Here is a 21,363-nt window from a genome sequence, read left to right on the forward strand (position 1 = left end):
GCCACAAATAGTGAGCCCATCTGCCACAACTACTGACACCTGCACGTCCTAGAGCCCTAGCTCTGCAACAAGAGAAGCCACCACAATGAGAGCCCATGCACCTTAACTAGAGAGTAGTACCTGTTCGCTCTCCACAACTAGAGAAAAGCTTGCACAGCAACAAAGACCCACCACAGCCAAAAATAAGTAAATAAATAAAATTATAAAAAAGAGGAAGATCTCTCTCTCTCTTTTTGTCCCACGTGAGGATACAGAGTGAACATGATCATTTGCAAGTTGGGAAGAGAGCCCTGACCAGGAATCAAATTGGAAAGCAGCTGGATCTTTGACTTTCCAGTTTTAAGAACCCTGACAAATAAATTTTAAGTCACATGGTATTTTGTTATGAAACCTGAGATGAATAAGACAAAAAATAAAGCTGCTATGAGCATTCGTATATAAATATCATAGAGACATATGCTTTCATTTCTTTTACGTAAATACATTAGGAGTACAATGACTGGATCATATGTATAAGTTTAATATTTTAAAGATACTGCCAAACTGATTTCTAAAGATATCATATACCATTTTACATTTCCATTAATAGTATATGGGGTAATTTCCTGAAGCACCAGTGGTTAGGACTCAGGGCTTTTGCAGACCAGGGCCTGGGTTAGATTCCCTGTCAGGAAACTAACATCCTACAAGTTTTGAGGTACAGCCAGAGGGGGAAAAAAAAGTTGGCAATAAAGGAGAGTTCCATCTCCTGGACATCTTCACATACAGTTGGTATGGTCAGGCATTTAATTAACTTTGGCCATGCTAATATGTGTGTAGTGGCATTTTGCCACGATTTTAACTTGTATTACCTAAAGCCTAATCATATTAAGCAGGGTTCACATGCTAATCTGCCACCTGTATATGTTCTTTGGTAAAGTTTGTGTTCAAATCTTTTGCCTGTTTCTTCCTCCACAAAGTGGTGGCCACAGGCCTTCTCTCACCCCTCCCCAATCCTCCTGTCACTAGAGTAGCACTCTGCCCGTGGGCTTCCATCTTGGGGGCTTTGTCTCCACACACTCTCACCTCATTTCAAACCTAGGAGGGACCTCATTACTCCCCTCTCAGTGGCTAGTGTCCCTGCCCCCAACACACCCCATATGCCTTCAAAGCTTCCTCAAGTCCAGGCTCCTACTGCCCCTCCACTCTCCAGGAGACCTGCCCTTCCCTACTTTTGGGGTCCCCAACCCTATCATGCTCAGGGCCCTGACACCTCCCAGGGCTCCCAAAGACTCCAAGGGTGCCCCCACTCCTCAGGCCACCATACTCTTCCAGTTCCCCAGTAGGGAAACATTCAGTGCAGACTGACTGAGTGTCTACCATGTGGAAGGGACTTCCTAGGTGGCCCGGTGGTCAAGAATCCGCCTGCCAATGTAAGAGTGTCAGGAGACACGGGTTCCATCCCTAGGTGGGGAAGATCCCCTGGAGGAGGCCATGGCAACCCACTCCAGTATTCTTGCCTGGAGAACCCATGGACAGAGGAGCCTGGCGGGCTACAGTCCATGGGATCGCAGAGTCAGACACGACTGAGCGACTTTCCACCTAAGATGTGGAAAGATCTGTTGGAGGCCGCAGTACACCTCGGTAAACTTGGATTCCGGTTTTGCACCCCATTTTTAGTTGTCAGAGCTCAGGTGGGGCCTTTAACCTCTCGGGCCTCGACTTTCCCCTCTGACACTGGAATAACAACATCCCCTGGGTGGAAAGAGTTTTCCCTTGGCGATGGGAAAGAGAGGCAGCGGCTGAGGCAGGGCGAGGCCAAGAGTGCGCACTGGCTCTCGGGGCCAGGACTCCTTGGCGGCCGCCAGGTAGGTCACCGCGCTGGTTGGGGCGCCGAGCACGGGACCGGCCGGCTTCAGCCACGTCCAGGCCCGGGCTGGCCACCAGGTGAGCGCTCCCGAGCGCTCCAAACGCGTCGCGGGCGGCCGTGCGTCCACCAGGCCAAGTGCAGGTCATGGAGCGGCGCCCGGGGGGCGGCACCGACCCTAGGGGAAGCAGAGGAGGTACCGGGCTCGCGGTGGGAGGGTAGTGGGCGCGTCCCTGCCAGCCCTCGCGCCTCCTGTCTGCTCCTCACCTTCTCCTTCTGACAGGTGGTAAACAAAGCAGCCCTGGCGCCCGAGCGGCGGCGGCGAGCGGCGGGGGCGGCGGCGGTGGAGGGCAGCGGCCCAGCGACCCCGGCTGGGCTCGAGGAGCCGCACCCACACCCACGCCTGCGCCGCGGGGCGGAGCACCAGACCCCGGGACTCCCTGGAGTCTCGGGGGAGATGTGCTGGAGGGGTCTGCCCAGGGTCACTGGGGACACCTGGGCACTGGGGGTGGTGGATTGTGGGAGGTTAGGCTGGAGCCTCTGGGGATAGGTGGAGGGGCCATGTGGGGCTACGTGGACCAGCAGGGTTGCCTAGGACATCTAGAGGGGAATCGGGGGTGCCTGGGCCACAGGGAGCAGACCGTGTTCTGTTGGGACATCTGGGAGAATTGCGGTCCTTTTGGATATTGGGAGGCAGAGTTTGGAATCTGGGGTTGTGTGTGTTGGGGGGGGGGGGGGCGTCAGTAACCTCCGGAGATATTCACAGGGTGTTAGGAGGTGTCCAGGAATGCTGAAGTTAAATAGCTCTCCAGGGATATCGTGGGAGCAGGCGGGGGTCCACGGGCATTCCCGTGATAGTCGGGGGTCCTGGGAGGTGAAAGGCACAGTTGGTGACCTTCGGAACTACGAAAAGGAGTGGTCTCGGGGACCTTGAGGGGAATTCTAGGTCTTTGGTCGTAGGGGCCCGTGAGGGTTCGCTGAGATTCAGGGTGGGCCCTGATCTGCTCTTTTCACTCGCGCAGGCGGTGGCGGTCCCCAGCCCGAGGGTCCCAGCGTCAGACAGTTCCTGGCGCGGCTGGAAGCTCGCCCCCTGGCGGCCCGAGCTGCGGCCGACGTGGCGGCGCTGGTACGCAGGGCCGGCGCCACCTTGCGCCTGCGCCCCAAGGAGGGTGCGTGTGGGCCGTGGCCTTTCAGGGGCGTGGTCGGAGTGGAGCCAGGTTCCGAGGGGGCGGGCCCAGGATTGTTAGTTACTCCCGTTGGTGCGACCAATGAGTGTGAGTAGGGAGGCCCGGGCTCGGTTGTGATTTGAGGCTGCTAGGGTTAGACTAGAATATTCCTCTAGGAGGTGACATAGAGAGGGTTATTGCAGAAGGTGAACGCTGCAAGATTAGCTGTTGGTGCGGAGTTTGATCTTTACTTTCTTCAGAAGGATTTCAAGTGGCATTTCTGAGGAGGCCAGGCCTGGAGAGGTTTGGGAGTGGGCATTTGGCTGAGGTGCGAGCCTGGAATGTTAGTCAAGGGGGTGGAGTCTATAAACCCACTAGGGGAGTGGCTCGAATTGTGAGGAATAGATTGAAGTTTTATAGGCTAATTAGAGAGCAAGGCCTGAAATCTTCACCAGCTGGAATCCTGGAGAAGCACCGTGTAGGGTGGGCCTAAGGGTTTATTATGAGAGCTAGGATCTGCATGTTATTAGTAGGAAAGTTTGGGGAATACTAGAATAGTGTTGCTAGGATTATTAAGAAGGTGCAATCAGGATAGTTATTCATCTGGGCGGAGCTTAGTTAAATGAATGAGCAAGTCTGTGCATCCTAAAGGCACGGAAATGAGATGAGGCTAGAATATTAATTCAATAGACAGGTCCTCGTTTCTTTATAGTACCCTTCCGACTGCCTTTTTCATCTCCCAGCCATTAGCATGCTGTATTCTGCCGAGATAGAGGTCACAGACAGTCGCCTTCCTAATGCCAGTTTCGTGGAACAGCATCCCCAGGTACCACCTTGTCCTCTTAATCTAAGGCCACCTGCCTCAGGACTGGCAGTGTATGTACACTTGTGTCCTTACTCCAGCATCGTCGGTCAGAGAACATGGGTATACGTACCGCGCCGGCCCAAGTGACCCAGGGTAAAGCTCGTCCTCCTTTGAAGTCACCCCAGGCCTCTGGTCAGTTTGCTGTTGAACTCATTCGCAGTTCCGCCGGCTTTGGCTTCACATTAAGTGGAGGTCGAGATGCAGGTGGGGATGCTCCGCTGGCAGTGTGCCGGCTGCTGAAGGATGGACCAGCCCAGTGCTGCGGTCGCTTGCAGGTGAACCGTAAGGCACCCTCCATTCGATGGTGCCAGCCCTGCCCTCTCCCGTTGGTGTGCTCTCCATTTTGACCTTCCTACAACACCCCTTGCCTTGCAGGCTGGCGACCTCGTGCTTTACATCAATGGAGAGTCAACTCAGGGCCTCAGTCATGTTGAGGTCGTGGATCGGATTCGTAGAGGTGGTCCCCGGCTTTGCCTCGTGCTAAGCAGGCCTCCTGAAACCCACCCTGGCAAGCCTGAGGTGGTGGGAAGGCCCCAGAAAGAAGAAGGTGGGTTTCCTAGAGGAGAAGGGTCAGGGATCTGTGAGGGAAAGAAGAGGGTCACAGAGTGGAGAGGCTGGGGACCTCGTTAGAAGGGTTTGGTAGTCTCAACCAGGAGGATCAGGGCTCGGTGTTTGAGGGTCATGGTATTTTCAAAAGGGGAGGGGAAGACCGGGGTCCCAGGGTAGGAGTAAGGGTGGATTTCAGAGGGAAGGGTTTTGAGGTACTGGGAGAGAAGAGAAAAGATAGTGTTTGGGGTAAAAATGGGTGTTCAAAAGGAATAGTTGTGGTCTTCAGATGGGAAGACAGAGTAGGTGTAAGCGGAGAGGGGATGGGATAGGGAACCAGAGGGTAGGGAGACTAGCCCCGGAAAACGAGGGATTCTTTAGGGTAAGGGCTGGGGGTTGAGGATGATGGGATGAGCAAGCAGAAAGTCTGGGATCCTAGATGGGAGGGTTTGACTGCCTTTGGGGGTTTTGGGAATTTATTTCTGTGGGGAGTGTTCAGGATCCAGGAAAGGAGGGGAAAGAAAGCATCGGGTCTTGAGAGTGGCCTCGTTCCCGGAGGGCGTGTCCATGCCTTTGCCAAAGAGCTCCATCCCCATTGCCCACCCTATCGCCCAATCTTATCCGCAGTCCTGCCATCCCCAGATCGCATTCCAGATCCTGGGGGACCAGAGATGACGAAGGCTCGCAGCGCCAGCACTTCCTCCCCACTTCAGCACCCACGACCATGTATGACCCCCCAAAACCGGGGCAGCCAGGAGCCTCGCCCAGAAGGGGCGGCCGACGGCCCCGCGGTTCTTGCTGAAGAGCGCTGCGCGGAGGACCCCAACGACCAAACTCCGGATTCCCCCGGACCCTGGCTGACGCCCAGCGAGGAACGGCTCTCGCGGGCCCTAGGGGTCCCGGGGCCCGCGCAGCTTGCCTTGGAGATGGCAGCCGGAAGGCGGAGGCACTGAGCGTGCAGCGGAAGGCTCACTAGGCATTGCCCAACCTCCATCTGGCGTGCTCCCCCCGCCGCTCACTTAGTATCACTGGGAGAACTTCCTTGGTCTTGTCCCCCCCCCCCCCCCCATCCTACTCCGCAGTCGACCCGGCCGCGCTCCCCTCGCGGCGTCAGTGGTATGGCCCTTCCCAACCGGCTTGCCCGGCGCTTCTTGTTTTCGGGGCCGTGGAGGTAATAAAATGGTTCAATCCAGCCTTGACTTGCCAAGTGCTCCAGGCCAGGTGGGGATCCCGAGTCCCACACGTGAGGGAGGGGGAGGGCCGATCTGGTTTCGAGGAAGGCCTCTTCAAGCAACCATCGGCAAGCTTACTTCGCGCTGTTTCTTTGATGCCTCTAAAGAGCTCTTTGCTTCTGCCGGCGCGCTTTGGACCCACTCCGTTCCCATTTTGCCAACTCCTGCTTCTTTCCCCATTCATTCATTTCACTTTTTTGGAGGTGTACAGGGCTCACAGCTAATTATTGCGCATGGCGTGGGGAATGCAGAGGTGGGCCTGTTGTGGCGAGAGCGCACCGGTTTACCCACAACCCCGGCCGGCCAGGAATCGTCCAGACCCTCTAGTGAACTAGATAGCAAAGTTAGAACCTGGCAGCTTCCTTCGCCGAGGGCCTGCGGTCACTCACTTCCGGCCTGGTAGGCCAGCTTTAGACTGCCACCCTCAAGGCAATGGCTGGGGCCCCGGAGCCCCCTTCGGGGCGGAGCCAGGAAGGTGTGAGTCAGCAGGCTGGGCTAAAAACGGCTGTTAGAACCTTTGGGCCGCGCCCCCCTCTTCCACAGATGGTGACGAACTGCAGCTGGGCTTGTGTGCACACGCTACACGCTGGGCGTTCCCAGCCCTGGGAGAGGCCAGAGTTTCCTCCGTCCTGGGAACAGAGCCCCAAAGCCCGGTCTTATATGGCGAGCTGGGCTCCAGTGTAGCCCCAGTGCCGGCGCTGACTGAGGTCAGCAATGTCCAGTCACCTCCGTGGTCACCACACCCACGACACTTGGTCCTATCCCCCCAACGAAGGAAGCTGTGGTCTGGACGGAATGAGCAACTCTCACCTCTATGGGGAGGGGCTGGAGAGGTGGGAGAAAGTAAAGGACCCTCGTGGGAGTGTCCAGGGCGGCACTGGAGAGGGGAGAGGGACTGTAAAACTAGGCTGGGAGTTGGGGTATAAAGAGGTGAAGAGGTGAACCCTTGAATGATTAGTGCTGTAGCAATTGTGGGGGAGTGTGCTGGGGCTTCTAGCTGACCCTTACTCAGCTTGATAGAAGGTGGCTGGCTCTAGGGAAGTCAAGAAAGGACTTCAGAGCCTTGGTCACATCCAGGAGTCTAACAATAGTAACCCCAACCACCATTTACTTGGTCTTATCCTGGCTCCTGGCTTTACTGGCACTATTTCCACCTAGTTACACATTGACTCAACAATCCTGATGTGTCCATTTCACAGAGGAGAGAAATGAAGCCCAGTGAGTATAAATAACTTGAGGAAGTTGAGGATTGAAGCAAGATTTAATCTTGCCCGATTCCCAAGCCTGTCCTCTTAATCTCACCTGCATTTGACAAGTATTAACTGAGCCCCAACTACTTACCTTGCACTGTGATAGGCACTGATGAAATGTTGGAGGGATGAAACATAGATTTCTATCCTTGTGTAGCTGATGTAGTGGAGAGGGGTAGACTGATGTCAGAAAAGATACAAGAAGATGAATAAAAGAATTTCAGAGAGAAGTGAGAGTTATGAAGATAGCAAAAGGTTATGGTGGGGGAGGTAATGATGGTGGGCTGCTGACCTCTTTGAAGACATTGTATTTGATCTGGGACCTGAGTGACCAAGAAGCTAGATGTTTGAAGGGGTGGGGTGGGAGTGGGGGTGGGAAGGGCATTGACAGCAGTGGGAGAAGCAAATTCAAAGGCTCTGATGTGGAAGAGAGTTTGTTCTGTTCTAGAAACTCAGGCATGGCCTCACAGAGTTGGAAGGCACACACTCAGCCCTGTGAAAGGTATGCTTCATATCCACTATCCAATCTCTTTCAGCCACCTGGACTGACGAGAGCCCCTTACTTGGTTTTGTGGGACCCAAGGTTCAGCGGGGGAAAGCAGGCAGGCCCTTGGGTTGAACCATTCTGGCCTTCCAGCCATGGCTCTCCTCACCTCATATGAGAATGAAACCAACACCCACTCTGGAGAGAGTGTGCCAGAGGAGCACATCTTGGGGGATATCCTGATTCCATTACCAGGTGCAGGTCTCAGATGCAGAAATTGAGGCTGAGTCAGGAGAAATTACTTGCTCAGGATAACTCACTCTTCAAATGTCATCAGTCTTTTCGCCCAGTCTGGCACCCAGGAGACTTCCCCTCATTTTGCCAAGCTTACAGCAACAAACAAAACTGTGCTCCTTCCTCATTCTTCATCTAAGACTGGGCTGACAGCCCCTTTATGTAGAACCAGGAAACAGAAGCCAAACACTTGGGGCCAGGACCTCCCTAGAATTGCAGAACAGAGAAACAGACCCTGGGCTCTGACACTGTTAATAATGCCCACTCTTCATTTAGGGAGCAGCTTGATGCTCAGCAGGCTTTGTTCTCTCTCCACCTGGCAAGGTCTCATCCCTATCTAAGAGGTTTATTCCACGATCCACTATCTTTTATCCACAATCCTGAAATCCAAAAAGCTTTGGAAACCAACAGATTTCCCACAAGTTGGGTACCATTTGGTTACAAAACTTGACCTGACTTAACCAGAAACAATTTTTTGGCCCTGTCTTATCCCACTTACTGTGAAGTCCACATCATTCCTTGAGGAAGTATTAACAGGTGTGTGTGTTGCTGTTGTTGTTTTTAAACCAGGCAGTCTCAGATCCCACTGAGAGTGTCAATAATACCTTGTATGCATTGGGAAAATCTTCAAAAATCGGAATTATCCCGAATTCTGTAAACATACCTGAGTTTAACCTTGGCCTGGGCAGTTTCTTACAGCTAAGGAAACTGAGGCATTCCCTCCCAAAGCCAGATCTCCACGGTTCTGAGGCAGTCCCAGGCGCACTGGTATTCTAAAAGCATGAAGGGTCTCTCCATTGCAACACGGTTCTGGTTCGCAGATCTGCCAAACCGCAGAACTGACAAACTGGCGCCCCTGAAGACTGGGTGCCTCGGGGGCTGAGCGCCCGGCGGGGAGAAACCTTGGCGGGCGGGGCGAGGGGGCTTCCGGGGCGGTGGCCACCTGGCCCGACCCGCTGAAGCCCCGCCCGCTTCTGCTCTGCGCGGTGATTCACTCCCTCCTTCGCCCCGGGGGCCCCCTTCCCGGCCAGACGGCTGGCAAGACGGCTGGGTGTGCAGCGTCCTCGAAAACACGAGCCACGAAAACCAGCGAGCAGGTCTTCTGCGCCTCTTGGGACTCGGGTCCACACCATGGCGGATTCCGAGCGCCTCTCAGCCCCCGGCTGCTGGGCCGCCTGCACCAGCTTCTCGCGCACCCGAAAGGGATTTCTTCTGTTTGCTGAGATTGTGAGCGTCCCGGGACTGGCGGGTGGGCAAAGGCGGGGTGGGGTGGCAGCAGCACGCGAAGCGGGGCAGCTCCGGGGGAGGCAGGCGCACGGCCGAGGGCTCTCGGCAGTGGGGCGCCAAGTGGGTGAGTTGATGGCGGAGGCCCGAAACCAGGGGCGCACGCAGGGCCAAATCAGTGAGGTCTTGGAGAAGGTGGTCAGGAGCTGCTGGCCCACGCGGTCAGGCAAGAGGCCCACAGGGCGTATGGCGGACCCGGTGGAGAGAGACCCAGTAGTCTCATCGGTGGTCTCCTCGAAGGTGTCCCCAGGTCCTGGGTGTTGGGGGGACATCCCGTGGCAGGGCGTGGCGCGGCCTGGGCACAGGCGGGCGGGCTGGCAGAGCGCCCAGGGGCGGGACCTGTTGGGGTGGGGCCCCGCGCGCTCTAGTCCCGCGGGGTAGGTGACTAGCCCTCCTCCAGTTCTTCCTAGCCCCTCTGTGGTGGGGCGGAAGGTCTTTAGCTATCTGGGCCGCTCAGGAGCCTCGGTTTCCCATACCCCTCAAAGTGGGCGCCTCCTTTGAGGCCTTTGTAAAAGGTGCAGAGCCTTTAATGGAGCCCTGCCCCTCTGGTGTTACTCTCACTGCTTCCTAGAGAGGTTGCTGGGGGAACCGCATGTCGCGCCCTGTCAAAGCCCTGAAGCTGGTGCCCCAAGTGCGGAGGAGATACTCCCCACAGGGCATCCTAGAAGGAAAAAGATGGGAAACTGAGGCACCCAACTCTACCTATTAGCTGGGTGATTGTGGATAAGTCACTTCACATCTCTGTGCCTCACTTTCCTCATGTATAAAAAATAAAGGTACTAATAATAGTACCCAGTTCACTAGGTTACTGTGATGACTGAGTGAATTAATACTTGTGCAGCTCTTAGAACAACATTTGGAACACAGTGTGCACACACTAAGAGTTTGGCTATTGCTATTTGTAATTTTCCCAGTCCTGAGTTTGAGATGACCCGCCCCCACCCCCTCAGTTAAAACCATTCCCCTCAGCCCTGGGAGTTGACTGAGGCCCCCTTTCACATGTCCTTCCAGATACTATGCCTGGTGATTCTGATCTGCTTTAGCACCTCGACATCAGGGTACTCTTTCTTGTCGGTGATAGAGATGATCTTTGCTGCCGTCTTCTTTGTTGTCTACATGTGTGACCTGCACACCAAGATACAGATCATCAACTGGCCTTGGAGTGTGAGAAAGGGGCCACAATGGCAGGGCTAGGGAGGGATAACAGAAGTTGTGATTGTGCGGGGCAATTCTGAATGCTGACTTCCCTCTTCTCCCGACACCTCACAGGATTTCTTCTGAACCCTTGTAGCGATCATCCTCTAACTGATCACCTCCATTGTGGATTATGGTGCTTGTTGAGAGAGGAAACAACTCCAAAATCGCTGCAGGGGTAATGGCTGTGGAGTCAGCTTCTAAGCACAGAGAGAAGGGTTTGAGGTTCCTGGGGCTATTTCTGCCTCTGCTTCTGCCAGAAAGTGTGTGACTCACAGTAGGTCACACTTGTCCTTAGGGCCTGCAGGGAAGTCAAACTGAGGCCCTGGTTTTCCTCCCCAAATCATCATTTGCTGTAAAGAGCCATCCCTTGTCCAACACAAGGACTTTTGTGGGAAGCACATAGAGGTGGACGCACAAGCACTATCAATGTCAGTACATTAGACTAAACCATCTGCTAGAGCTTTGTTGCAATGCACAGTATGAATGGCATCCCCTATATGTGGGGCCTGGCTTCCCTGGTGGCTCAGTAGTAAAGAATCCGCCTGCAATGCAGAAGACCTGGGTTCAATCCCTGGGTTGGGAAGATTCCCTGGAGAAGGGAATAGCAACCCACTCCAGTATTCTTGCCTGGGAAATCCCATGGATAGAGGAGCCTGGTGGGCTACAGTCCATGGGGTTGCAAAAGAGTCGGGACATGACTTAGCGACTAAACAACAACAACATATACGGGGCCACTGTGTCACTGTACTGTGTTGAGATGTACTAGGAAGAAGGAGGGTGGGGTAGAATCCAGTCTCTGGTCTTTCCCCAGGGCTCTCTGGGATCCCCACCTGTGGCTTTAACCATCATCCCTGCATGGGCTAGTCACTGGAGGTGGTGGATACAAGGAGATAGGAGGCTTGGTAGGCTGACCAGTCTAATCTACCCACCCTCACTCCCATCCCCAGGTACTGGGCCTATGCGCTGCAGGCCTCTTTGGCTATGATGCCTACATTACCTTCCCCTTGCGGCAGCAGAGACATACAGCAGCCCCTACTGGTAAGTGTGTGGGTGTGCTGGGGGTGTTGCTAAGAGGGCTGAGAAGAAGATGGGTTTCCCAAGGGGCATGAATACCAACTTTGTCTCTTGTTGGTACTTAAGGCTTTAGTGCCAATAAGTTCCATAAGCTTCAGTATTCTTATCTGTAAAACAGGCATATGGATCCAGCCAATGCTTTCTCTCTTTTCCTCTTGCAGACCCTGGAGATGGCCCGGTGTAGGTGTACTCTCTTCATTTCTCTCAGCAATCTGCAAACAACACCTCTATTGAAATAACTCCTCCCCACCCCTACAACACTCCCAGTCAACTCCCAGCTCCCTATTGAGGTAAAAGTGCCTTTACCATGGAATTTGTTTTCCAGCCTGCCAATCAACCCTCCTGGGTATGGCTACCTTTATGGGCGTGCCTAGGGCCCCCTTCTGCAGTATCCAAACAGAGACATCAGTTCTGCCTGGACAATGCCCCACCTCAGTCACAAAATGACAGAAGAGGGTACCTCAGATTTCAGACTCCAGGCCCCGTGTTGTAACCCACTCTAAATAACCTCCTCAGTGTGTGTAGGGGGTGGGGGTGTTCTGTGGAGCAATAAATAAATACTATGCAGATTATTAGAACATGAGATAGTGAATAAATTAATCCTTTGATTAAATGTAGATAAATCTCAAGCATCAGTAGGGGGAAAATTGGGGAGGGGGGATGCTGGAGCAAAGAGGTAAAGACAAGCCTGTTTTACAACAAATATTAAATTACTTCAGTAATACAAACAGACAAAGGAGGGAGGAAGGAAGGGGATCAATGACTTAAGTTGGGGTGTAGGTCATCATCTACACTGACTTGAGAATGAAGCCCCCCCCCCCCCAGAACTATCACTCATTCAAGCCACGATGCAGTTCTTATCTCTGGCCTGTCGAGACATTCCTGGGCGAGAGTTCCCAGGGAGCTGTGGAGATGGGGAGTTGGCAGTCTCAGCTGCAGTATCTTGAGCAAGCACTGGCCTGCACAGGTGCGGGGACAGCGGGATGCGTTCCCCTAGGAAGTAGCCATCCTCCTCTGAGGACTCGGAACTGGAACTGGTGGGTGAGCTGGAGCAAGATCCTGAGTCCGACCCTGATCCCAAGTCACACTGATGGTGGCGACGTCTGCCAAAGTGGCAGCGGTGGTGGTGATGGTGGTGGTGATGATGGTGGCGGTGGCGGTGGCGGCGCCTGGGCGGGGGGCTGCGTGGTCTGCGGCGCTGGGCTGGGGGTGCACTCAGGGTCCGCCGAGGGCCTCCCTCAGACACCAGGGGGTCACGGAAGCTGACACGAGGGGCGCTCTGGCGACCAAAGGCACCATCTTCTGGTCGCGGATCCGGCTGGCTGGGAGGCCCCAGGGGTGGTTCGGGGACACTGCGGAGCCCCAGCTCAGGCATGGAGTGGCGGTGGGGAGCCCCCCTCAGAAAGTGAGTGGGCTCCTCAGGGCCTGCAGCTGGAAAAAGATGGGGAGTCGCTCTATACCTCCTACCCCATCCCCACCCCACCCAGGAGAGGCCTCTGGAAAGGACCTTCTTTCTCCCCGATCAAGACTGGGAAAATGGGGGCAGGCATCGGGGTGGAGCAGAAAGGTGGGGAGTCCAGGAAATATGAGGTCTTAGGCAGGTTCTGGGTGGAGGTGAAAGCAGGAGTAACAGGACTGGATTGGCGTATGGGGTACGGCCACGGGTGGGGGCGTGGTATAGGATGGAGCAGAATCCAGGCGGGGCTGGGGAGCAGAGGGTGAGGGGTCAAGGGTTTGGAGGAGGAACTTGGGCTCAAGCTGGGACAAGTTGAGGTAGGGGAAGGGCCCTGCACAGAAGTGGGGTGGAACCAGGATTCACGTGGGGTGTAGTTTGGGCTGGAGATTAGGCCTGGAATGGCTTGGGGATGAAGCCAGGACTGAGATGGGGGTAGGGCCAGGGATGCCAGGGTGAAGGGCCCGGGCTGGTTGGGGGAGGTGGGGGGGCTCACCAGGCGCTGCCTCGGTGTTGGTACCTTTGGTGGTAGTCTCAGATGCCCCCTCCACAGCAGAGAAAGAGGCTGTAGAGGCTGTGAGAGGTGTGGAGACCGTGCTTGTGCTCCAGCTGCGGCGGCCGTGCCCTGGAGCCGTGGGCTCAGACCCCAGGCTGCAGGCTCGTGAGCAGAAGATTAGGCCACGGCGTGGCAGGAAGGGGCGGCCCAGGAGAGCTCGCCCACAGCGACTACAACAGAAGCAGCGCTCTGAGGCGTGCCAGTGCTGGCCCTCATAAGCCATCTGGCCTTGGTCCAGGCCTGCAGGGATGGATAGGAGGGGGAAAACTCAGGCATATCCCCGACCCTATTGAATGGGGGCCCTTCTTGGGAATTTGGGGCAGGGTCCCTGGAGATGTCCTCTTCCCCCACCTCTCCAGATTGGGGCCCTTCCTCCCCCTCCTCTCCTGGAAACTGGCTGATAAATGTCTCCTCTGCTTCCCTTTCTTTCCCCAGGTGGCCCCTCCCAGAGTGGAGGTGGGTATTAGACTCTAAGATGTGGGTCTGGCTTAGACATTAAGAGGTGGCTTCAGGTGGAAGGAGAATGGAAGGTAGATCTGAAGAAGAGACCTGGGTGGTGGCAGCAGAACAGAGAAGGTAGGGCGTGGCTTTGGTGGGAAGGGAGTAGTAGATCTTAGAAGGTTGGGTCTGGCTTAGAAGGTAGGGTTTACCTAGGCTGATGGAGGAGAGTGTGGGAGAACAGGGCATAGCTTAGAGTAGGGGCTAGGTTGAGAGGGTAGGAGAGTAACTTGGGGGGAAGGTGCTAGAAATTAGAGGGCACTCTGGAGGTGGGTCTAGATATGTAGTGGTGCCTAGTGTAGGTGGGTTTAGAAAAGATGGCATGATGGGGGACATCAGTAATGGAATTGCAGTGAAGGGTACAGGGCTACAATGCTGGGGCTAGAATTAAAGTATGGGGTATAATGGGAGATGGGGCCTGGAAGACAGAAGGAATCCTGGGGGTGGGGCTATGACCCAGCTGTCCATCCATTGCCCAGCCAATCCCATGTTCACCCACCAATGTGCTCCCCGCAGCCATCACAGTACTCCGCGTGGCGGGCTTCATAGCAGGCACAGCAGTGGGGGCGACTCTGACGCATGACATAGCGCTGCCCCCCGAGCGATGCTTCACATTCAAAGCAGCAGAAGTGACCCATGTGCCAGTGCCGGCCCTCAGCTTCCGTGCACTCAGGGGAGAAGATGATCTGGCAGGCAAAGGCCATCCATGGCCATCAGAAGGGTCTGCCCCTGGTCCTGCCCACCCTCCATTCCCACCGTTGGGCAGAAAGGCACAAACCTCATCACAGGCTTGGCAGCGTGGGCGCAGGCGTTCGGCATGGTGGCGACCACAGTAGACCTTGCCAGCATGGTAGAAGTAGATGAGGTCCACCAGTAGCTCCCGGCATGTGGAACACACAAAGCACTGTGGGTGCCAGCAGGCACCTAGGCCTGCACGGCTGGCAAACACGGCAATGTCCCCACCTCCAATCTGCTTCCCACACTGTGAAATGACAGGTGAACACTGTCACCATCACCAAGATGGTCAGCTGGATGGGGGTCAGCCAAGGTATGTCACACCTGGGCCTTCCCCATGGCCTATATGACCAGCCCCATCCAGGGGGTAGAACTTCAAGATAGGCCCTGCCTACATGGCTGGGGGTGAAGGTGAGAGCAGGAGCCTTTAGAGAACAACCCTGCTCCTGGGGAAAACCACAGAGACAGGCCCTATCTCTTGTGGGTGGCCTCAAAGGCAAGTCTCACCTTTAGGGGGTTGGGAAAACCATAGAGACAGGTCAGGCCCAGTTGGGGGATCTTAGCAACAGACCTCACCTAACAGTAAGATCTAAGGTTAGGGTCCACCCACCAGGAGGGCCTCAGAGACAAATTCCACTCATCACTCAGCTCTGAAGACATGCCCTGCCACTGTGGGTTGGTTCTTAAGAATAAGTCTCGATCATAAGAGGGCCAAAGTGATAGCCCACATCCCATGTCCACAGCATGGAAGGGAGAAAATGAATAGAGAAGATCTACTAGGCTCTCCTTAGAGGTAGACCATACCTGACATGGGATCTGAGAAACAGGCTCCAGTCCACCAGGGGGCCCTACAGACAGACCTGGCTGGTCAGGGAGGCCTTAGATATGGTCCCTGTCCAACAGCAGAACGTGAGGAAAAGACCCCACCCACCAGAGGGGACACTACACAGACCACTAGGGCTTAAGTGGCCAGCCTCATCTTCCCAGGGCCTGGGAGATGGGTCTGTACCCCAAGGCTTGGAGCAAAGGCACCACTTACTCACTGAGGCCCTCCATGGCTCACCTCCTCACAGATGGCCCCAGTGATGGTTACAGGGAAGATGCGCACGGTGCCACGCCCCAGATTCTCCCGCTTCCGCTGCTGGCTGAAGGCTCTGAGCTCTTTCTTCTCCTCCTCTTCCAGTGCCGTACAGTACTGTGCCTGGAGTAGCAGGGGTCTTCCAAGCTCTTCCCCTGATGCCTGCCCCACCCCGACCTTCTTCCATATTTCATCCTTGCTCAGAAAGTTTACTTCTAGGCCTTTGTATAGGTGCCTCAAATACCCACCCTTTACCTCCTCTCCCAAGGCCCAGCTGCGGTTTTTACCAAGGAATGTCCCCTGATCGCCCCTGCCTGTCTAGGCCTATCCCCTCAGATCAGTTCACCTCTCCTCCTCTGAGCCTGCCCATTGCTTTCCAGCTCCCAGCATTTGTCCAGGCCATGCCCCCTACCTGGCATGCCCTTCCTGTCTTCTGCCTCCTCACCTCACTGTCATGTGGGGGCAGCTGGTGCAGCAGCTGCTTGATCCTGTATTTTTCCCCAGGACTGTTGACATAGGGGACCTTGTCTTCTGGGAGGCAGCTGAAAAACTGGTATACCTGGAGGGACATAGGGGATGGGTGAAAATAATTGAGACTAGAGATGATGCAGTGGAGTGGTTGTTGTTGTTCAGTTGCTCAGTCATGTCTGACTCTTTGTGACCCCATAGACTGCAGCACACCAGGCTCCCCTGTCCTTCACTATCTCCCAGACTTTGCTCAAACTCATGTCCATTGAGTCAGTGTTGGTGGATCCCTACTTTTCTGAGAAAATTAAAGTCATCAGGAGGGAACTTCTACTGACCCCCCTCCATCTCTCCTTCCTACAGGCCAGATCGTTCCTGCCACCTCTCAAACATACTGAGAGTTCCTTCATGTCTTGACCCTTTGTTTCCCTCCATCTGCTGCTTCACTTTTCTTTCCCCATTTACAGCAAAAGTCCTCAAAAATGTATGTGTTTGCTATCTCCATCTCATCTCCTCCCGTTCTCTCTAGACCCCACTCCAGTTGGGCTTCTCCACCCCCTCTGTCTCTGTCCTTCCTCCAAAGCTATTCCTGTCATAGTCATCAATGATATCCAGATTGCTAAACTCATTTCTCAGGTCTCAGTCTTCATCCAGTTTGACCCATCAGTAGCACTGGACACAGCCAATCACTCCCTGTTCCTGGAAACACTCTGTTCTGTTAGCTTCCACAAGACCACATGGCCCTGGGTTTGCTTCCTCCTACCTTATTGACTGCTCCTTCTCTGTCCCTCTTTTGGTTCCTCCTCAGCTAGTTGATCCCTAAATGTGGGAGGGTCCTCAGTCTCAGTCCTTGGTCCTCTTCCCTCTGTCTACCTTCAGTTCTTTGGGAATGACATCCAACTTCATGGCTATAAATACCATCTCCTGGCCTCACAAATGCATACCTCTAGCCCTGTGACTTCTTGTTGAGTTCCATTTTCATGTGACCACTCAGATGTCCAACAGGCATCTCAAACTCCAGACAGCCAAAACCGAATGTATGCTCTTAGCCTTCAAACTTGCTCCTGCCTTGGCCTGTCCCATCCATCCATCCATCCATCCTTTGGGTCATCTTTGACTCTTCTCTCATACCCACAAGAAAATCCTCTAAGCTCTAATTTCAAAATATAACTAGACTCTGACTACCGCTCACTACTTCCACTGCTAATGTCATGATCAGGATCAGTCACCTGGACCACTGCAGTTGCCTCCTCTTCACTAATACCCTGCTTCCACTCTCACAGTCCATTCTACATTCAGCAGCCAGAGGGATCCTGTTAAATCCTAAGACAAATCACACCCCTTCTCTGCTCACAAGCCTCTGGTGTCCTCTCTCTCATTCAAAGTGGAAGTCAAAGTATGTCCATGGCCCCCGCCATCTCTGACCTCACCTCCAACCACTGGCCCCATTGCTCACTGTGCTCCACATACACTGACTGCCTCACTGTTTCTCACACATGCCAAGCACACTCCTGCCTCAGGGCCTTTGCATTAGCTTTCCCCCTTGCCTGGATTGTTCTAACCTCTGATATCTGCATAGCTCACATCCTCACCTTCTTCAGGAAGCTCAAACATCATACTGTCACAGAGGCTGACCTGGGCACCTTATTTACAATCCCAACATCTCTGTCTCTCCTGCACTTCCCTGCTCTATTTATTCCACAGCTCTTACACCCTCTGACATATTTTTGTAGGTTTGCTTGTTGTCTCTTGTTCCCTTTGGGAATACAACCTCCATGTGGGCAGGTGTATTTTTGTGTGTTCATTGTTATATTCTCAGAACAGTGTCTGACATGCAGTAAGTGCTCAGTGGCTGTTGAATGAATGAATGAATGAGTCAATGGAAATATGGTGAATGAAAAGTGCTGGGATAAGGCCTGAGGTAAGGTGAGAACAGGAGTGGGGTGGTCAGGTCCTGAGGAACTGGCCCAGCGATCAATCAGGTTTCCCTGCTAGATCACAGAGGGGTCAGAAGGGCATGCACAGTCTGACCACATACTTTAGTGTTTCCCTGGAAATAGTTTCCCACCTGAGTGTGTGTGTGAGTATGTGTGTGTGCATGCCCACTGATGAGCAAGAGTGGGTGGTGGCGTTTGGTCACCTGCTCAGGCTTGAGACCAGGGGGCACCCAGGCATACTCCTCTGAGGCACAGCCTGAGTCATCATCGGAGATGGAGTGGCGCTGGAAGTCTGAGATTAGCCGACACATGATGCGTTCCAGGTCCACAGGCACTGCATGCACGGCGTGCTCCTCCCGCGGGCATTTGCAGTGCTGGCAGATCTTTCTGAGGGGGCCAGGATGGGGGTCAGTTCCTAAGGGATAGCCCACTGGGACCCCTTTGGCGACCCAAGAAAGTCTAACTGAGGGGCAGAGACACGCAGATTATCGCCAGAAAAAGACTTGGAGCCTGAGAGGGCTCTGGGCTTGGAGGAGGTGCAGAGCGGACATGAGGCTGTGAGCCAAACCACTGTGGGGGAGTGGGCGGGGGCTGTGAAGGGCGGAGCGGCCACCTGGGCTGGGAGCTGCAAGCCGGGCTGTGGGCCTGGCCAGAGGATGTGAAGCGAGTGGTGGGGCTGTGGGAGGTCTCAAGGCCCTGACTTTCAGCACTGGGACTTGGGTCACACTCTCCTGGCAGCGGACTTGAGTAGGGGCGGGGCTGAATCTGAGGTTGGAGTTATAAATCTAGGGGTTTCCCCCCAGGACTTTGGAAGTTGTTGAGGGAACTTTTCCTAGAGGCGGGCTCTAGCTTGTGCTGAGGCTCTGAACTCATGAGTGGGTCAGGCTCTGAGCCCGTGGGTCGGGCTCTGTCTGTTGTATTCTATGGGAGGTTTTGGGTACAGGCCTTCACTAAGAGGATAGGACCTGGGTGTGGCAGAGGAGTTCGGAGCCCAAAAATGGGGCTGGAGGTCAGTGGGCGGTGCTCAGAACCCGGGACTCAGGCTATCCCTAGAGACAGGGCTCGGAAACTAGGAGGATACTTCTGGGGGCGGGGACATGTAGTAGGCGGAGATCTGGGAACGCCACAATTAGGACCGAGTCTGGGGAGGGAGGGCTCTGGACCTGAGCTTTTCAGACCGGGCTCCAGGCTAGGGGAGTGGACTAAGTCTCGGTGGGTTCCCCTAAGGGCAGGACCCTGACGAAGGCAAGGTCACCTACCTCCAGCCGTGTAGCAGGAAGCCGGGGCACTGCTCCCTACAGGAGTTGCAGGGCTGGCCGCGGTCTGGGTCCTCTGCCTCTGGAGGCTGTAGTGGGCGGGGGCAGACGCCGGACCGGGCGAGGTGTGCGCGGGCGGGGAGGGAGAGAGAAATCAACGCCCGCCTCTCCATTCCAAGGACAGCAACCACAGGCCAGGGCCTGTCCCACCAGGGCAACGCCAGGCAGGCTGGGACAGAGCCCAGAGCAGAGGGGGACACCACCGAGGCAGAGGCGGGGCAGCTGAGGCTACCTCCCTACATGCCCCCCTTTCAGGGAATTTCCCCTCCCTGGGCCAGCCTCGGACTCCCCTCACCCAGCCTGGACACCTCTCACCAGCCTCTGAATCCTTTAGGCCTCAAAACACCTGAACTCAGAGTACTCTCTCCACTAGAGCAGAGACCCTAAACTGGGTGTCTCTTCCCAGGCCTCATCTCGCTGGGCCCCTTCTCCACTCAGGAACCAGCAGCACTCCAGTTCCACAAGTTGGGAGTCTGAGACCCCATCCTTACGTGGTATCCCCACGTGAACCCTGTTCCTATTTTCAGAAGCTCAAGAGCTCTTCTGGAGAAGGCAATGGCACCCCACTCCAGTACTCTTGCCTGGAAAATCCCATGGACAGAGGGGCCTGGTAGGCTGCAGTCCACGGGGTTGCAAAGAGTCCGACAAGACTGAGCGACTTTCACTTTCACTTTTCACTTTCATGCATTGGAGAATGAAATGGCAACCCACTCCAGTGTTCTCGCCTGGAGAATCCCAGGGATGGGGGAGCCTGGTGGGCTGCTGTCTATGGGGTCGCACAGAGTCGGACGCGACTGAAGCGACTTAGGAGCAGCAGCAGCAAGAGCTCTTGCCCAAACCCTGGCTTCACCTTTTCAAACCCAAGGAACCGAGACCCTCCTCTGGGATCTCAGGAGGCCCTTGAGCCATTCAGAAACTCACACTCCAAGAAGCCTTGGCCCTTATCCCTCATATCCTAGGGCTATTCACTCTTCTGGACCAGACCCCACCCAGACAGCCCCTCCAAAGGAAGAGAGAGACCCTCCCATCTAGGAAGTCAAAAGCTCCGTGACTCAAGTGGAAGCCTGGAAGCTCTCTTACCCTCATATCCCAACCACTTGACTCTCAATATTCGGGCACCCCAGGAGTGTAGGGCCTTGCCCCTCAGTTCATCTTCCACCCAGGTACAGGGGGAGGTCTCTTTCTTCAGAAGCTCAGGAGGTCTCTGGTCAATCTAGGACTTCAGGACCCAATCTTTTGGCTCTCAGAATCCCCTCCCATAATTCACCCAAGAGGGGAGTGCACCAAGTCCCCAGCATACTGATAAAGGTGTGCGGAAAGGTGATTAGGGAGCCAGGGCCACCAGATTTCCACGTTCCTTCATCCACATGCTTCCAGCAGCCCTCCGGTCTGGGTATCTTGGGGATGGGGATTCCCAAATCCTCTGTGGAACACCTCCTCTCTATCCCTTGCTTCCTCTCCTGGGTCTGTTTACCCCGACCCCCATTGCTGCCCCGAGTCTCGCTCACCGCGCGCCCGGAGCGGCGCCTCCGGGACCCACGCGCGAACATGGCGCGCCCAGGCAGGGTCCAGCCAGGCCGGGTCAGGCGAACGGAATCCTTGTGGCCGTCTGGCCACGGCGCGTCCGGCAGGGGAGCTCTCGGTTCCGTAAACCTGACACCGGCGTAGGAGGAGCGCGCCCAGCGGGGTCCGCCCCTGGGCCTGGTGTCTTTCCCGGGCCAAGGCGCCCCCTGCCTAGAGGTGAGGGCCGCGCAGCCCAGGAGCGCAGTGCGTGACAGCTTCCCGGCACTCCTGCTTGGGCGGGAGCTGGGCCTCAGAAATCACAGTCCCCAGAACCCCAGGGTTCCATATGATCTCTCACTAGATGCTCTAGGGCTGGAGGGCTCCGTTGTGGAGGAGGGGAACTTGGAAGTGGTGACCTGACTGCAAGGAGTGTGCGCTACAGTACTTGTATTGGCACTTTGTGTCAATTTATCTTGGATGTTTATTTGGGGGATGTGTTAAAGCCACCTCTTGGTCCTCCCCTCACTGGTGATGATCTGAGGGTCTCTCTCCCTCCGATTAATGCTGCACGAATGGTTTCCAAC

General features: G+C 55.1%; 3 protein-coding genes across 6 annotated transcripts; 2 read left to right on the forward strand and 1 right to left on the reverse strand.

Annotated features, from left to right (window-relative positions):
• Nucleotides 1-1,937: 1,937 nt before the first annotated feature.
• On the forward strand, nucleotides 1,938-5,615 carry MAGIX (MAGI family member, X-linked). Of its 2 annotated transcripts, none has more exons than XM_070464284.1 (6): nucleotides 1,938-2,042; nucleotides 2,869-3,015; nucleotides 3,756-3,838; nucleotides 3,916-4,152; nucleotides 4,253-4,424; nucleotides 5,066-5,615. In XM_070464284.1, exons 1-6 carry the CDS (start codon nucleotides 1,994-1,996, stop codon nucleotides 5,374-5,376), a joined length of 999 nt encoding a protein of 332 aa, XP_070320385.1. In that variant the 5' UTR covers nucleotides 1,938-1,993; the 3' UTR covers nucleotides 5,377-5,615. The 2 variants fall into 2 exon arrangements, with proteins under 2 accessions (XP_070320385.1, XP_070320384.1); XM_070464283.1 differs by having other exon boundaries at nucleotides 1,939-2,042; nucleotides 5,051-5,615.
• Nucleotides 5,616-8,657: 3,042 nt separating this feature from the next.
• PLP2 (proteolipid protein 2) lies at nucleotides 8,658-11,861 on the forward strand. Its single transcript, XM_020876732.2, is given in 6 exon segments — nucleotides 8,658-8,910; nucleotides 9,979-10,131; nucleotides 10,237-10,290; nucleotides 10,292-10,339; nucleotides 11,112-11,202; nucleotides 11,400-11,861. Coding segments are annotated over 6 exon segments (465 nt in total). The 5' UTR covers nucleotides 8,658-8,814; the 3' UTR covers nucleotides 11,423-11,861.
• On the reverse strand, nucleotides 11,808-20,907 carry PRICKLE3 (prickle planar cell polarity protein 3). 3 transcript variants are annotated; one of them, XM_020876727.2, is made up of 9 exons: nucleotides 20,785-20,907; nucleotides 19,220-19,305; nucleotides 18,164-18,347; nucleotides 15,971-16,117; nucleotides 15,544-15,681; nucleotides 14,524-14,727; nucleotides 14,245-14,431; nucleotides 13,212-13,487; nucleotides 11,808-12,669 (listed from the first exon to the last, which is right to left on the reverse strand). In XM_020876727.2, exons 1-9 carry the CDS (start codon nucleotides 20,824-20,826, stop codon nucleotides 12,077-12,079), a joined length of 1,857 nt encoding a protein of 618 aa, XP_020732386.2. In that variant the 5' UTR covers nucleotides 20,827-20,907; the 3' UTR covers nucleotides 11,808-12,076. The 3 variants fall into 3 exon arrangements, with proteins under 3 accessions (XP_020732386.2, XP_020732390.2, XP_020732388.2); XM_020876731.2 differs by having other exon boundaries at nucleotides 13,188-13,487; nucleotides 20,785-20,906; XM_020876729.2 differs by having other exon boundaries at nucleotides 13,188-13,487; nucleotides 16,004-16,117; nucleotides 20,785-20,905.
• Nucleotides 20,908-21,363: the final 456 nt, after the last annotated feature.

Source organism: Odocoileus virginianus, unplaced genomic scaffold (assembly GCF_023699985.2).
Source record: "Odocoileus virginianus isolate 20LAN1187 ecotype Illinois unplaced genomic scaffold, Ovbor_1.2 Unplaced_Contig_22, whole genome shotgun sequence".
NCBI classification, from domain to species: domain Eukaryota; kingdom Metazoa; phylum Chordata; class Mammalia; order Artiodactyla; family Cervidae; genus Odocoileus; species Odocoileus virginianus.

Bases quoted from the DNA above. Each gene is read 5' to 3' on its own strand.
- PRICKLE3 (XM_020876731.2), bottom strand. From the start codon at position 20,826: ATGTTCGCGCGTGGGTCCCGGAGGCGCCGCTCCGGGCGCGCG. The intron at 14,728-15,543 runs GTGAGCCATGGA...GTCATTTCACAG, and splicing joins CTGGGGCCATCTGTGAGGAG to TGTGGGAAGCAGATTGGAGG. The intron at 14,432-14,523 runs GTTTGTGCCTTT...TTTGCCTGCCAG, and splicing joins GCTGCCAAGCCTGTGATGAG to ATCATCTTCTCCCCTGAGTG.
- MAGIX (XM_070464283.1), top strand. From the start codon at position 1,994: ATGGAGCGGCGCCCGGGGGGCGGCACCGACCCTAGGGGAAGCAGAGGA. The intron at 3,839-3,915 runs GTACCACCTTGT...TCCTTACTCCAG, and splicing joins TCGTGGAACAGCATCCCCAG to CATCGTCGGTCAGAGAACAT. The intron at 4,425-5,050 runs GTGGGTTTCCTA...TCTTATCCGCAG, and splicing joins AAGGCCCCAGAAAGAAGAAG to TCCTGCCATCCCCAGATCGC.